This window comes from Opisthocomus hoazin, chromosome Z, assembly GCF_030867145.1.
Source record: "Opisthocomus hoazin isolate bOpiHoa1 chromosome Z, bOpiHoa1.hap1, whole genome shotgun sequence".
Classification (NCBI taxonomy): domain Eukaryota; kingdom Metazoa; phylum Chordata; class Aves; order Opisthocomiformes; family Opisthocomidae; genus Opisthocomus; species Opisthocomus hoazin.
The window spans coordinates 55,629,637-55,643,084 of record NC_134454.1 but is presented as its reverse complement, the minus strand read 5'-3'; the positions used below and the strand labels follow the sequence as shown (position 1 = coordinate 55,643,084).

At 46.0% G+C, this 13,448-nt stretch overlaps 1 protein-coding gene across 6 annotated transcripts in view; it reads right to left on the bottom strand.

The window, feature by feature from the left end:
* Nucleotides 1–13,448, bottom strand: part of PIP5K1B (phosphatidylinositol-4-phosphate 5-kinase type 1 beta) — a 139,947-nt gene that overhangs the window by 97,003 nt on the left and 29,496 nt on the right. For all 6 annotated transcript variants that reach the window (XM_075411083.1, XM_075411084.1, XM_075411085.1 and 3 more), the window contains one exon: nt 6,462–6,543. In XM_075411083.1, the coding sequence (XP_075267198.1) occupies nt 6,462–6,486 (25 nt within the window). In that variant the 5' untranslated portion in view covers nt 6,487–6,543. The remainder of the gene's footprint in view (nt 1–6,461; nt 6,544–13,448) is intronic.

Here is a 13,448-nt window from a genome sequence, read left to right as displayed (position 1 = left end):
GCATGAAATTAGGCTTGTATTTGCATGCGGCACTGCAGTCATTTCCGTACCTCGGATCCTATGTCTTAGATTTTGTGAATAATCAAACCCAGCCTGTGGGGAAAAGCGGAGGGAATACCTTCCCCCACTCTTTCGACCCCCTCTCTCCCTGAGGCTGGTCCTAACGGCTTTTGAGAATTTCGAGTACCCGTGGGATGCTCAGGCCAGCACTCTCCTATTGTTCTGCCTCCTGAATGGGTTTTGGGTCTTGTTTAGGGTTAAACAAGTCGTTAAGAACATCGTGCAGAGACCTGCCCCGGGGCTGGATAGCTGTGAGTGGCTGGGTGTGTGGGACAGCATGGGCAGGTGTCTAGGGCAGTGGGCACTCCTGGTGTTTTTAAACTCACCCCTGAACAAGTGCAGGATCCGGACAAACTAGTAAAATATCTGCAAAAAGTGTGCTGCCACCCTGGGAACTCCAGAGAGACACAAATCACCACAACGTGCTGGGGTCTGGCCCACGCCTACCGAGCCCTGTTCAACACGGTTCAGTGCCCTAAAGGGGAAGGGGGGAGGAACGAAGCGGCAGGCGCTGCAACTGGCGCTGCCCCCCCAGCCGGCCCTGCAGCCCCTCCAGCCCAGCAGGCAGTCACAGCCCCCCCGTCCGGCACCGCCGCTGCCACAGCTGCAGGGTCTGCCTCGGTTTCCCCGGCAGGCACAGCAGCAGCTCCAGCCCCAGCTCCAGCTGCAGACATCGCGGCTGAACCCAATGACCAACCTGTGCCGGTAGCAGTCGCCCCCGTAAAACTAAAGAAAGACGCAAAGAGAGCAGATCGCTCCGGGAGGGATGACGATGAGCCAGGGTCATCGCGGGAGATAGAGACAGAGATCATCACCCGGTGCCTGTCCCTGAGCGAGCTGCAAGACATGCGGAAAGACTTCAGACACCACCCAGGCGAGCACATTGCCACCTGGCTGCTGCAGTGCTGGGATAACGGGGCCAACAGCTTGGAATTAGAGGGCAAGGAAGCCAAGCAGCTGGGATCCCTGGCCAGGGATGGGGGCATTGACAAGGCCATTGGGAAAAAGGAACAAATCCTCAGCCTCTGGAAGAGACTTCTGTCAGGCGTGAGGGAGAGGTACCCCTTCAGTGACGATTTTGTATGCTACCCTGGCAAGTGGACCAATATGGAAAGGGGTATTCAGTACCTGAGGGAATTAGCTGTGTGGGAGCTGGTTTACTGTGACACAGACGATGAGCAGGTACCCACAGACCCACATGAACTCCAGTGCTCACAATCCATGTGGAGGAAGTTTGTGCGGAGCGCACCATCCTCACATGCCAACTCACTGGCAATAATAGACTGGAAAGGTAAAGAGGCACCAACAGTGGATGAGGTGGCTGTCTGACTCCGGCAATATGAGGAAAGTCTCTCTTCTTCCCTTGTCTCAGCTGTGGAGAAACTGGTCAAGCGACTAGAAAAGAATATGTCCTACTCCCCACCTGTACGGGCCAGCATCTCAGCTATTAGGGGCAAGCGTTTCTCTGCTCAGGAGAGAGAGGACAGAGGCTACACACCACGGGGCATCCTGTGGTTCTACCTGCGTGACCACGGAGAGGACATGAGGAAGTGGGATGGAAAACCCACCTCAAGTCTAGAGGCACGAGTACGTGAGTTGCGAGGTAAAACAATCACGAAAGGGGATTCTCTTAGGAAAAATGCCGCTCCAGTTTCCAGCAGCCAGCTCTCCAGACCAGGTAGACAGTTTGACCTTGATTTCGATCCTCTGGAGGGGACCTCCAAGTCATTTTTACAGCAGGTGAGCAGCAAATTCTCTGACCAGGATTAGAGGGGCCCTGCCTCCAGCCAGGTGGAGGAAAGGGATAACCAGGTTTATTGGACGGTGTGGATTCGGTGGCCTGGCATGTCAGATCCACAAGAGTGTAAAGCTCTAGTGGACACTGGTGCACAGTGTACTTTAATGCCATCAGAGTTCAAAGGGTCAGAGTCCATTTGCATTTCGGGAGTGACAGGGGGGTCCCAAGAGCTGAGTGTATTGGAGGCTGAAGTGAGCCTCACTGGGCAGGACTGGCAGAAGCACCCGATTGTAACTGGCCCCGAGGCTCCGTGCATCCTTGGTATAGACTATCTCAGGAGAGGCTATTTCAAAGACCCAAGGGGGTATCGGTGGGCTTTTGGCATAGCTGCTGTGGAGACGGAAGAAATTAAACAGCTGTCCATTTTGCCTGGTCTCTCGGAGGATCCTTCCGTTGTGGGGTTGCTGAGGGTTGAAGAACAACGGGTGCCAATCGCGACCACAACGGTGCACCGGCGACAGTATCGTGCCAACCGAGACTCCCTTCTCCCCATTCATCAGCTGATCCGTCAACTGGAGAGTCAAGGATTGATCAGCAAAACTCGCTCACCCTTTAATAGTCCCATATGGCCAGAGAGAAAATCTACTGGAGAGTGGAGACTGACAACAGACTACCGTGGCCTAAATGAAGTCACACCACCACTGAGTGCTGCCGTGCCAGACATGCTAGAACTTCAGTATCAGCTGGAGTCAAAGGCAGCCAAGTGGTACGCTACAATTGACATCGCTAATGCATTCTTCTCCATCCCTTTGGCAGCAGAGTGCAGGCCACAGTTTGCTTTCACCTGGAGGGGCGTCCAGTACACCTGGAATCGACTGCCCCAGGGGTGGAAACACAGTCCCACCATTTGCCATGGACTAATCCAGACTGCACTGGAAAAGGGTGAAGCTCCAGAACATCTGCAGTACATCGACGACATCATTACATGGGGCGACACAGCGGAGGAGGTTTTTGAGAAAGGGGAGAAAATAGTTCAGATCCTTCTGAAAGCCGGTTTCACCATTAAGCGAAGTAAAGTCAAGGGACCTGGGCAAGAGATCCAGTTTTGGGGAATAAAATGGCAGGATGGGTGCCGTCAAATCCCAATGGATGTCATCAACAAAATAGCAGCTATGTCTCCACCCACCAGCAAAATGGAAGCACAGGCCTTCCTGGGTGTTGTGGGTTTTTGGAGGTTGCACATCCCAAATTACAGCCAGATCGTGAGTCCTCTGTACCACGTGACCCGGACGAAGAATGATTTTGAATGGGGCCCTGAGCAACGACAGGCATTTGAACAGATTAAACGGGAGATAGTTCATGCCGTAGCCCTTGATCCAGGCCGGTCAGGGCAAGATATTAAAAACGTGCTCTACACTGCAGCCGGGGAGAATGGCCCAACCTGGAGTCTGCGGCAGAAAGCACCAGGGGAGACTCGAGGTCGACCCCTGGGGTTCTGGAGCTGGGGATACAAAGGATCCGAGGCCCGCTATACTCCCACTGAAAAAGAGATTCTGGCAGCATATGAAGGCGTTCGAGCTGCTTCAGAAGTGGTCGGCACTGAAGCACAGCTCCTCCTAGCACCATGATTGCCGGTCCTGGGCTGGATGTTCAAAGAGAGGGTCCCCTCTACGCATCATGCCACCGATGCTACGTGGAGTAAGTGGGTCACGCTGATCATCCAGCGCGCCCGAATGGGAAACCCCAGTCGCCCAGGATTTCTGGAGGTAATCATGGACTGGCCAGAAGGCAAAGATTTTGGAGCATCGCCAGAGGAGGAGGTGACACGTGCTGAAGAGGCCCCACTGTATAACCAGCTGCCAGAAGATAAGAAACAGTATGCCCTGTTCACGGATGGGTCCTGTCGCATTGTGGGGAAGCAGCGGAGGTGGAAGGCTGCTGTATGGAGCCCTACACGACAAGTCGTGGAAACTGCCGAAGGAGAAGGTGAGTCCAGCCAGTTTGCAGAGGTGAAAGCCATCCAGCTGGCTTTAGACATTGCCAGTCGAGAGAAGTGGCCAGTGCTCTATCTTTACACTGACTCTTGGATGGTGGCCAATGCCTTGTGGGGGTGGCTGCAGCAATGGAAGAAGAACAGCTGGCAGCGCAGAGGCAAACCTATCTGGGCTGCCCCATTGTGGCAAGATATTGCTGCCCGGCTGGAGCAGTTGGTTGTAAAAGTCCATCACGTGGACGCCCACGTCCCTAAGAGTCGGGCCACTGAAGAACATCAAAACAACCACCAGGTAGATCAGGCTGCTAAGATTGAAGTGGTTCAGGTGGATCTGGACTGGCAACATAAGGGTGAACTGTTTATAGCTCGGTGGGCCCATGATACCTCGGGCCACCAAGGAAGAGACGCGACATACCGATGGGCTCGTGACCGAGGGGTGGACTTGACCATGGATACCATCGCACAGGTTATCCATGAATGTGAGACATGCACTGCAATCAAGCAAGCCAAGCGGGTAAAGCCTCAGTGGTATGGAGGACGATGGCTAAAATATAAATATGGGGAGGCTTGGCAGATTGACTACATCACACTGCCACAAACCCGCCAAGGCAAGCGCTATGTGCTCACAATGGTGGAGGCCACCACCAGATGGCTGGAAACTTACCCTGTGCCCCATGCCACCGCCCGGAATACCATCCTGCGCCTGGAAAAACAAGTCCTGTGGCGACATGGCACTCCCGAAAGAATCGAGTCGGACAACGGGACTCACTTTCGCAACAGCCTCATAGACACCTGGGCCAAAGAACACAGTATCGAGTGGGTGTATCACATCCCCTACCATGCACCAGCCTCTGGAAAGATTGAACGTTACAATGGGCTGCTAAAAACCACTTTGAGAGCAATGGGGAATGGGACTTTCAAAAATTGGGATACCCATTTAGCAAAGGCCACCTGGTTGGTGAACACCAGAGGGTCCACCAACCGGGCTGGTCCTGCCCAGTCAAAACCTCAGCGCCCCGTAGAAGGGGATAAAGTCCCTGTAGTGCACATGTGGAACATGTTAGGGGAGACAGTTTGGGTTAGTCCTGCCTCGGGCAAAGGCAAGCCCGTCCGCGGGATTGCTTTTGCTCAAGGACCTGGGTGTACCTGGTGGGTAATGAGGAAGGATGGGGAAGTCCGAAGTGTACCTCATGGGGATTTAATTTTCGGCGAGAGTAGTCCATAAATAAATCGTATAAAGTTAATTGTTAAATAACCCTGTCACTGTCTGTTATCACTGTTATAATTGTTATATTTTGTACCAGTAGTAGCGTAGTAAGAATTCTCCAGATTAAAGAAGGATGGACTTTTTCGATGAAAACCTAGCAGAGCACAGCGATGATGGAACTGGACCTGGTTTTCAACAACTGGCATCCAACATCTTCATCAAGATCAACCTCTCCTGCAGACTGTGGGCACGGGCCGCACCAGATACATCAGCCGTGAGCTCCGGATGCAGCAAGTGACCGCCCATCACCACACATCACCTCCTCTGCCACGGAAGACCATTACGACAGATGGAGCCTGAAGTCATGGATTAAATGAACTCAACGGACACTTTAGAGTGATGATCCATAGACTAAGGGAATGATATCTGGAGACAGGAGAAGTGGTGGTGATCAACTGGACAATGGGGGACCTGGGCATGACGTAGATGGTATGGAGTAAGGGGTGGATAATGTCCTGGGTTTGGCCAGGACAGGGTTAATTTTCACCGGACTCCAGGAAGGGGCACAGCCGGGGGGTGGGGGCTGACCCCACCTGGCCAAACAGAGCCCGGTATTCCATACCATGTGCCGTCATGCTGGGTTCCGGTGGGGGGGGGCGGCGCGGCGGGAACTCACTCGCGGCTTGGGGGGCGCGGTGCCGGTGCGGTCTGAGAGAGCGGCTGTCTGGGTCGTGTGGTTCGTTGTTGTGTTTTCTCCTTATTTATACCGTCGTTCCTGTTTCCCTCTGTTTGCTGTTCTGTTAAACTGACCTTATCCCGACCCACCAGTTTCTGCCTCTTTCTTTCCATTCTCCTCCGCACGCTGGCAGGGGGAGGGGCGGCCACGTGGCGCTTTTGTTGCCGGCGTCAGCCGAAACCAAAACAGGCTGAAATCAAACTTTTTAGAAGACAAGTCAGCAAGATCAGTGACATATTTAGGGCACAGCTAGAAGGATTTTCCAGGTAGACTAAAAGGACAGCACTGCCGCAGGAATACGTCCAGCATATGGCTCATTCTACACACCACTTTATTTCTTTTTCCCCACACCAGTAAGTGGGTCTGCAGGAAGACACTGCAGTGAAACCTTGCTCAGCAGACTGCATGAGATGATCTTGAAAAGTACAATGATGGGCTAAACTACGAAACTTGCAAGCCAGACATTCAGTGGCACATCTCAGAGGTCCAAGGCTTTTGGCTGCATTGACATGCTGTATTTCCTCAAAGGAGCTTGGAGGTATTTGACACTTCATCTTATCATGGCTTTGAAGCAATGCTACATCAAAAATAAACCACTAAGTCAGAGATCACTTGGGTCAGACACTCTAAGTGTGGCTGCCAATGTCAATAAAACAAAAAGCTACAAGGACATGTTTTAAAATAATTATAGATTTTGCCAACACTTTCACAGTGGCAGTATACATACCCTTATGAACAACAGGACAAGTCATCTGGAGCTGACAGTGAAGATCAAGCCATCCATCGGTGGTGTCGACCTTTTCCAGAACCTTTTAAATGAAAAATCTGTTTTCACTATGTCATCACAAACTTATATCTCACAGAATAGCTTTAGATTTCCTTTTTCTACTGGTTCTTGCTCAAGCAAGAATCCAGCTACGAGTGATGCTTTTCAATAATCTTCGCAAATAACCTGGTTACTAATGGGTCATTTAATATACGTAGAAACCAGCAGTATTACACAGTATAGAATCAGTGCAGTCTAATTTCCCTTTGCCCTAGATATTTCACTATTGTGGCACAAGCAACTCTACCATAAAACATTTCTGTAGAGTAGTAGACATACATGCTCTAGATTGTTGTGTAACTACATGGTCTCTTCCATTAGGACTTTACAAATTAAATACTAAACCTTATAATCTCCAGTAATTCGGGATAGCCCGTATTTTAATTCCACCAAAGCCAAAAAGATAAGCAGTAAGAGTTTGGAGGACTGTATATTGAATAGTCATAGATAACAAATTCATTCTGGAAGTTTTCCATAATGGTAGCTACTATCAGCATAATTCTTTGAGTAGTCATGTTGAGGTGCGCTACTTCACAGTTAAAATGCTTTGACTAAACATATGAGAAAATGTTACATAATCAGGTACAATTTGATACCTCTTCTCCCTCCCATCCTTCACATCTGTTTTAAATCACATCAGTAAAGCTATTCTTCAATTTAACTTCTCAACCACTCCGGCAGGGAAAAAAAAAATCTTACTTGTCTTTAATCAGTACAAATAGCATCTTATACGTAACTAAAAACTGGTCTACAAAAACAACCCAGCCAGGCCTCATACACTGAATTTAATTTTCCAGTAATCTGAAAAGTATACATAACACCACTAAGAAACCTTTGCATAAAAGGCTTCAATTTCTTCCACTTCAGAAAAGCAGACCAGTAATTGCACCTCAGACAAAAAAAAATCCACACCTGTAACTCTATCAGTAGATGAACACAGACAACAAGAACTTCTGTTAAAACAGATTTAGCAGGAAAAGAAATGTAATTTTCATCACCACTAGTGCTGTGTTGAGGAAGACTGTCTAATCAACTGATCTCTGGGTAAAACCACCAAAACCCCTCAAACTGTTGTTCTCCACAGCCCCCCAAGACTATCGATATAACACGGTGTTCGACTACTCCCAAAACTTCCCAAAATATGATCATACGTACTCAGCAAAAGCCACATATAAATGCAACATTCTTTCAGTAAGAAGTTAGCTGAAGAGAAGAGTCATGCCAGACATGGAAAAAAAGCCTGTTTGTTCCCAGCATAGTCAGACAAAGTATTCAAGAACACCCCATTCATGTGAAAATACACCCCTGTAATTCTGCCAAGTATAGGAAAACAGACAATGAGATCCAAAGTTCAGTAACTACCGAGTATAAAAAAATCGTACACCATGGAGAAGGTAAATTTTTCCTATCTGTGCCAGTTTATTTCATTTCTAGAGGCATCTAAAATGGAATTATTTCAGCTCTTAATCTTCTGAGAAACAGAGCACACAGCTCTAACTTAACTGGGGTTGTGTTAAACATCTTATCAACATCTTCGCTGTGACAATCGTCTCCTATGCCATCTTCTAATTTTTTGCAAAGCAAGTATTACTGTGTATTTTCTCCCTGCTCTGCAGCTACTGAAATGGCATAGGGTGCCTTCTGACAAGCTTTTTGTCGTGCATAGCAACAGCTACTGTCTCAGTTCTGCTGAGGTTTAACCGTGCAAAGGCAGGTCACAACTTAGTCTTGGACCCACTTCCAGGCTAAGCTACAACTATTTATGTATTTATTACTATAGCAGGAAACTACCGTAACTAAAGCGTTGGATTTCTGCACGTATTTGAGAAAGGGCAGGCTCACAATAAAGCAAGACTGGGGGAATGGAGGAGGGGGGGGGAGGAGGAAAACATCTAGTCTCCAAAATACTGTAGGTATTCAGTGAAAGACCGGGTTATAAAGATTGTCTGTTTAGCTTCTTAGACGCCACACATCCGACCTGATGACAAAAAAGAGAAACATTAAAGTCCATTTAATGGACAAAAAGAGAAACATTTAAAGAGTACTCTTCCCAAACCCTCTTGAAGGGTTTTGGTCATCAGTATTATCCACAGCAAAAACCAGCGTGACCTGTTCAGTTCCTGAGACACAAGTCTACAGCCTTCAATTCCAACTTTCTGCTCAGAACAACGCCTTGTCCTAAATGCAGACTTAAAAGAATCATACCTACTTCATACAAGCTTCAACCTTTAAATGAAAAATCTACGTTTTACAGTTCAGTGTCTCATACTGGAATTATTGAATCATATGCTTCTTAACTAACACAAACTCCAATTTCCACGATCCTGGGGAAAAAGTGCCATATGCATTTTTCTCTAAACCTGCAGGGGTGCCTTTTTAATTTCTCTGTGTCGCCAGAATCCCGCTACACCAGTACCACCCTGCCCACCATGCAGTCAGAGTTTTGAGAACCACGGTGACAGACAGCTAGCAAACGTAAATTTCCTACCCAGCTTCTTTTTTGTTGTTCTGGAAATTTTAATTTCACTTTCCTTATATAGCAGAAATTCACCTTTTACTGACAGCACAAGGCATTCATTTTGCAGGTTACAAGTAACTATCTGTTTTTACATAACCTTAATTGCTTAGGCCCAGCTCACAGGAACAGGTATTGGTACTAACAGTTGAATGCCCCTTCTTTAAAGTGAACTTTAGAAATTCCACCAACGTCAGTGAAAGTCAACATCCACGACAAACGCCGTCGTTAGGGTCCTACGGGCCTCACACACTAATTCATCCAACTGAAGATTAGTTCTGCCTTCTTTCCACTATCAAGGAAACAAATTTCTTTGAAGAATGCATTTCTTAGCACCTTTAGGTCATTTTCTTTAACAAATAGTTTTTCAAAAGCACTGATAACACATACTATTTAGGAATCACACTCCAAATACAAGCCATGTAGCTTCTCACAACCACCGCCGCCTTGTCCTGCCTGGTAGTTAAAACTTACCGGGTTTTTTTTTCCCGGCTTTTGTGAGAGATACCTCCCCAGGTGTACTGCTGGGAAGCTTCTACAGTGGCTAGTACATTCAGAAAGAGAAATCTCATTTGAAAGAAAATGTATTGCTATCTTTTCACCTGGCATATTCTAACATTTTAAATACGCAGAGTAAAAAACAAACAAAAAGGAAAACAAAATGACACTTCAAGTTTTTCAGTGGGCACAGGGAGAATACTAGAAGTTAAAAAATACAAGAAGTAATTATGCCTGTTTAAGACCAATAATACACAAATATAGTAGACTGGTGCACATTTTTGATCTTTAAGAGTCTGAAACACAACTGGGTTTTCAGGAAACACTTCATTTTTTTACTAAGTCAATGCATTGGGATGGAATACACAATTCTGGAATTAATCCAGAAATCTGGTTCTCACACTTCAATGTATTTCAGGTAACTTCTTTCTTAGAGATAGCCACTTTTTCATCTTAAACGGTATTCTTCCTCCAAGAAGACATAAAGGGCAGCTGACTCCTCAGAAAAGCATGCAGAATCTCTGATTAAATTAATGCCAAGGATATTAAGTCAGAACCAGACAAAAAACAGAGATGATCAGAATAATAATTTTAAACACAATAAGTAACTGGAAGTTTTCAACAAAAGACTGGATTCTTGACGATGGCAGTTTGTCAAAGTAACATGTAAAGATGTTGCCAGTCATTTCTAATTCTATAAACAGCATTTATAGTGTATTCCATTAAAGACAGTCATGAAGTTAAATTCCTTGGTAGCCCTTGTCACTCCCACATTATTACTTTAAAGTAGCAACTTTTAATGTAACTATGAAAATCACAGCCATTTTATTTACTGCAAAACTCATTTTTACCGGTAAGATTTGCCCGGTTACACTTTTCCTTGTGGTACTTGTCAAAGTAGCTTGACAAGTCAGTTCCTCAGTTCATTAAAAGGACTTGCAGATCTTTATGGCAATACACTTCCAACAAACCACTTGGGGGACAGAGTCACATGCTGCCAGATTTCAGCTCCAGTGTGAAACTGGCTATCTTTGTAACACAGCAATGCAGGAAGGGGAAAAACTTCTAAACCAAAAATGCTCCACAGCTGAAGAAATCCATCAACACATATTCATAAACCCACTCTTGTGATCCTCCCTGACCCCGACTGCTCCAAAACCAAACTACTCTCCCACAGCTCCAAGATCAAAAGGCATGATCAAGACTGGAGCTCACACCTTCTCAAGCACTGAGCAAAGTTCTATTTGAGATGATGCATTTATAAAGTTTTCTTCCTGTCTGGATTCTAATATGATTCTAATGTGACACATATATCGGCACTGGCCTCCCCAATTAGATGTCATCTCGTCTATTTTTCCATGAAACTTACAAGTACTCTGGCCCCTTGTCAAACTTTATTGAAAAATTTAGGTCACCCAAAACTGACCACAGCTTTCCCCTTCCATCTGCAATAGAATTTGAACAATAGGCTTATTTCTAAGTTTATTTGCAAAGGAAGGGGCTTGGGACACCCAAAACATCCTTCAACACATATGCAAATTGCATACATACATCTTGTTTCTATACAAAATCAAGTTAAAAATATCAGCATACTTCTGGGTGTATCAGCATAAAAATATGAGCATACTCCCTGGGAACTCCCTGGACGACAAGCTGACCATGAGCCAGCAGTGTGCCCTGGCTGCCAAGAAGGCCAATGGCATCCTGGGGTGCATTAGGAGGAGTGTGGCCAGCAGGTTGAGGGAGGTTCTCCTTCCCCTCTACACTGCCCTCGTGAGGCCCCATCGGCAGTACTGTGTCCAGTTCTGGGCTCCCCAGTTCAAGAAAGATGAGGAGCTACTGGAGAGAGCCCAGCGGAGGGCTACGAGGATGATGAGGGGACTGGAGCATCTCTCCTATGAGGAAAGGCTGAGGGAGCTGGGCTTGTTCAGCCTGAAGAAGAGAAGGCTGAGATGGGACCTTATAAATGCTTTAAATATCTCAAGGGTGGGTGTCAGGAGGACGGGGCCAGACTCTTTTCAGTGGTGCCCAGCGACAGGACAAGGGGCAATGGGCACAAACTGAAGCATAAGAAGGAACAGGCTGCCCAGGGAGGCTGTGGAGTCTCCTCCTCTGGAGATATTCAAGACCCGTGGGGACAAGGTCCTGTGCAGCCTGCTGTAGGTGACCTTGCTTCGGCAGGGGGGTTGGACTAGATGACCCACAGAGGTCCCTTACAACCCCGAACACTCTGTGATTCTGTAATAGGAACTGAAGAAGGGAACTCAGTTTATTGCATTGCACTATTTTCAGAACACTCAGGAGGCAGCTGAATTGTTAACATCAGGTGAAAAGTGGGACCTATATTGTTTTCATTACTTTTTAGCTTCTTTATAGAGCTTTTCTTTACACTTTAAACTATAATTTTCATTATTTAATTGCCTTCACTCTGAGGTGACCAAACAATGCAGAGTGGTGTTTAAGAACCTGCAAGCATTGCTAGGCAGCGTGCCAATAAGCAGATGCAAACAAGTGGAAGGAAGTATAATTTGGTGTATTGCAAAGAGAAAGAAAAGGGGCAATACATGAAACATCCTACAGCTTTCTCAACAGTCATCACAAGCTAACCCAACTCCAAAAACCTTATGTCTTTTAATGTCCGTAAACTTTCTTTGTACATGAGTGTCCGTACAGTCACATAGCCTTCAAATAAAAATTGAGGTAGTGTATGCAGCCACTCAGTTGTCAGAAAATACGTATACAGTTCAGCTATTTATTTTTTCTCCTTTTTTTTTTAAATAATATCCCAGACACTAGTCTGTGGAATGGATTCACTTTATAGCAGAAATCACATAGCCATCTAAGATCAAACATACCTGTATGCTCCCATATCGGAAACATTCAAAGAGTAAAAGTTCTTCTGTATTTTTAAACCAATATATCCTGATAACGAAGTCAGTGTTTACGTATGCACTGCACTGGACAATCACTGGAAATCCTGAAAGAGCTTCAAATCTGAAAAACTCTTATTCCTCCACACGTTTTCAAATTCAGAACTTCAGTCTGAGATTCTTTAATCTACCCGATTCCTGTAACGCCTGTTAGCCTGTTTAACCTCTGCTGTCAACTGCTGTGACTGCCGCTCTTCCCAGAAGCGCTGGAGGGTCTCTTATGTATTTCCAGACACCAACTGTGAAAGCAGAGCAAACTTTTTACTGCATCATAAATACCACAAATTTACCCTGCTAAAAAAAAAATAAAATAAAAAAAACCCCTAACTTTTCTGTGTATCTGTCAGGTAAAAAAAATTTTGTATGAATTGTAAAGGGGGGGGGGGGGAAGAGTGAATTAAAAAATGAACGGAGAGGTCTGCTACCTTGGCAAGTTCCCCACATCCCAACGGGTTGTAGAGGTTTTAAGAGTGATCGAAAGTCAAACCTTCTGGGTGAACTTTGTGTAGTAATGTAACAGTTCTTGCATTAGTGAAAACCAGAACAGGTTGGTCTTGCTAATTAATGCTAGGATGAACAACTTCAGAATGAACAGCTGCACTGAGCTAAGAAAAGCAGACCAGAAATTGTATGGCCTGTTATGCTCAGCAAAAAAAAAAAAAAAATATTCCTTGGACAACCCTGCTCATGTTGTCCAGTTTCAAAAAATAAGAGGGAGATCACACACAGTACAAAAAATGATGAAATTCACATCCAAAGTAAAACCAAAAAAAAAATCTCCTCCTCCTTCTCATGGTCTTCGTGATAACATCAGCATAGCACAAAGGCTACAGAGCAAGCAGCAAGCAAAAAGCATTACAGAACTGCCATTTATACTGTTCATCTAGTACAAGTCATCTCAGCTGTTCACACCACCTTTATTTACCTAGCTTAGTAACACACATT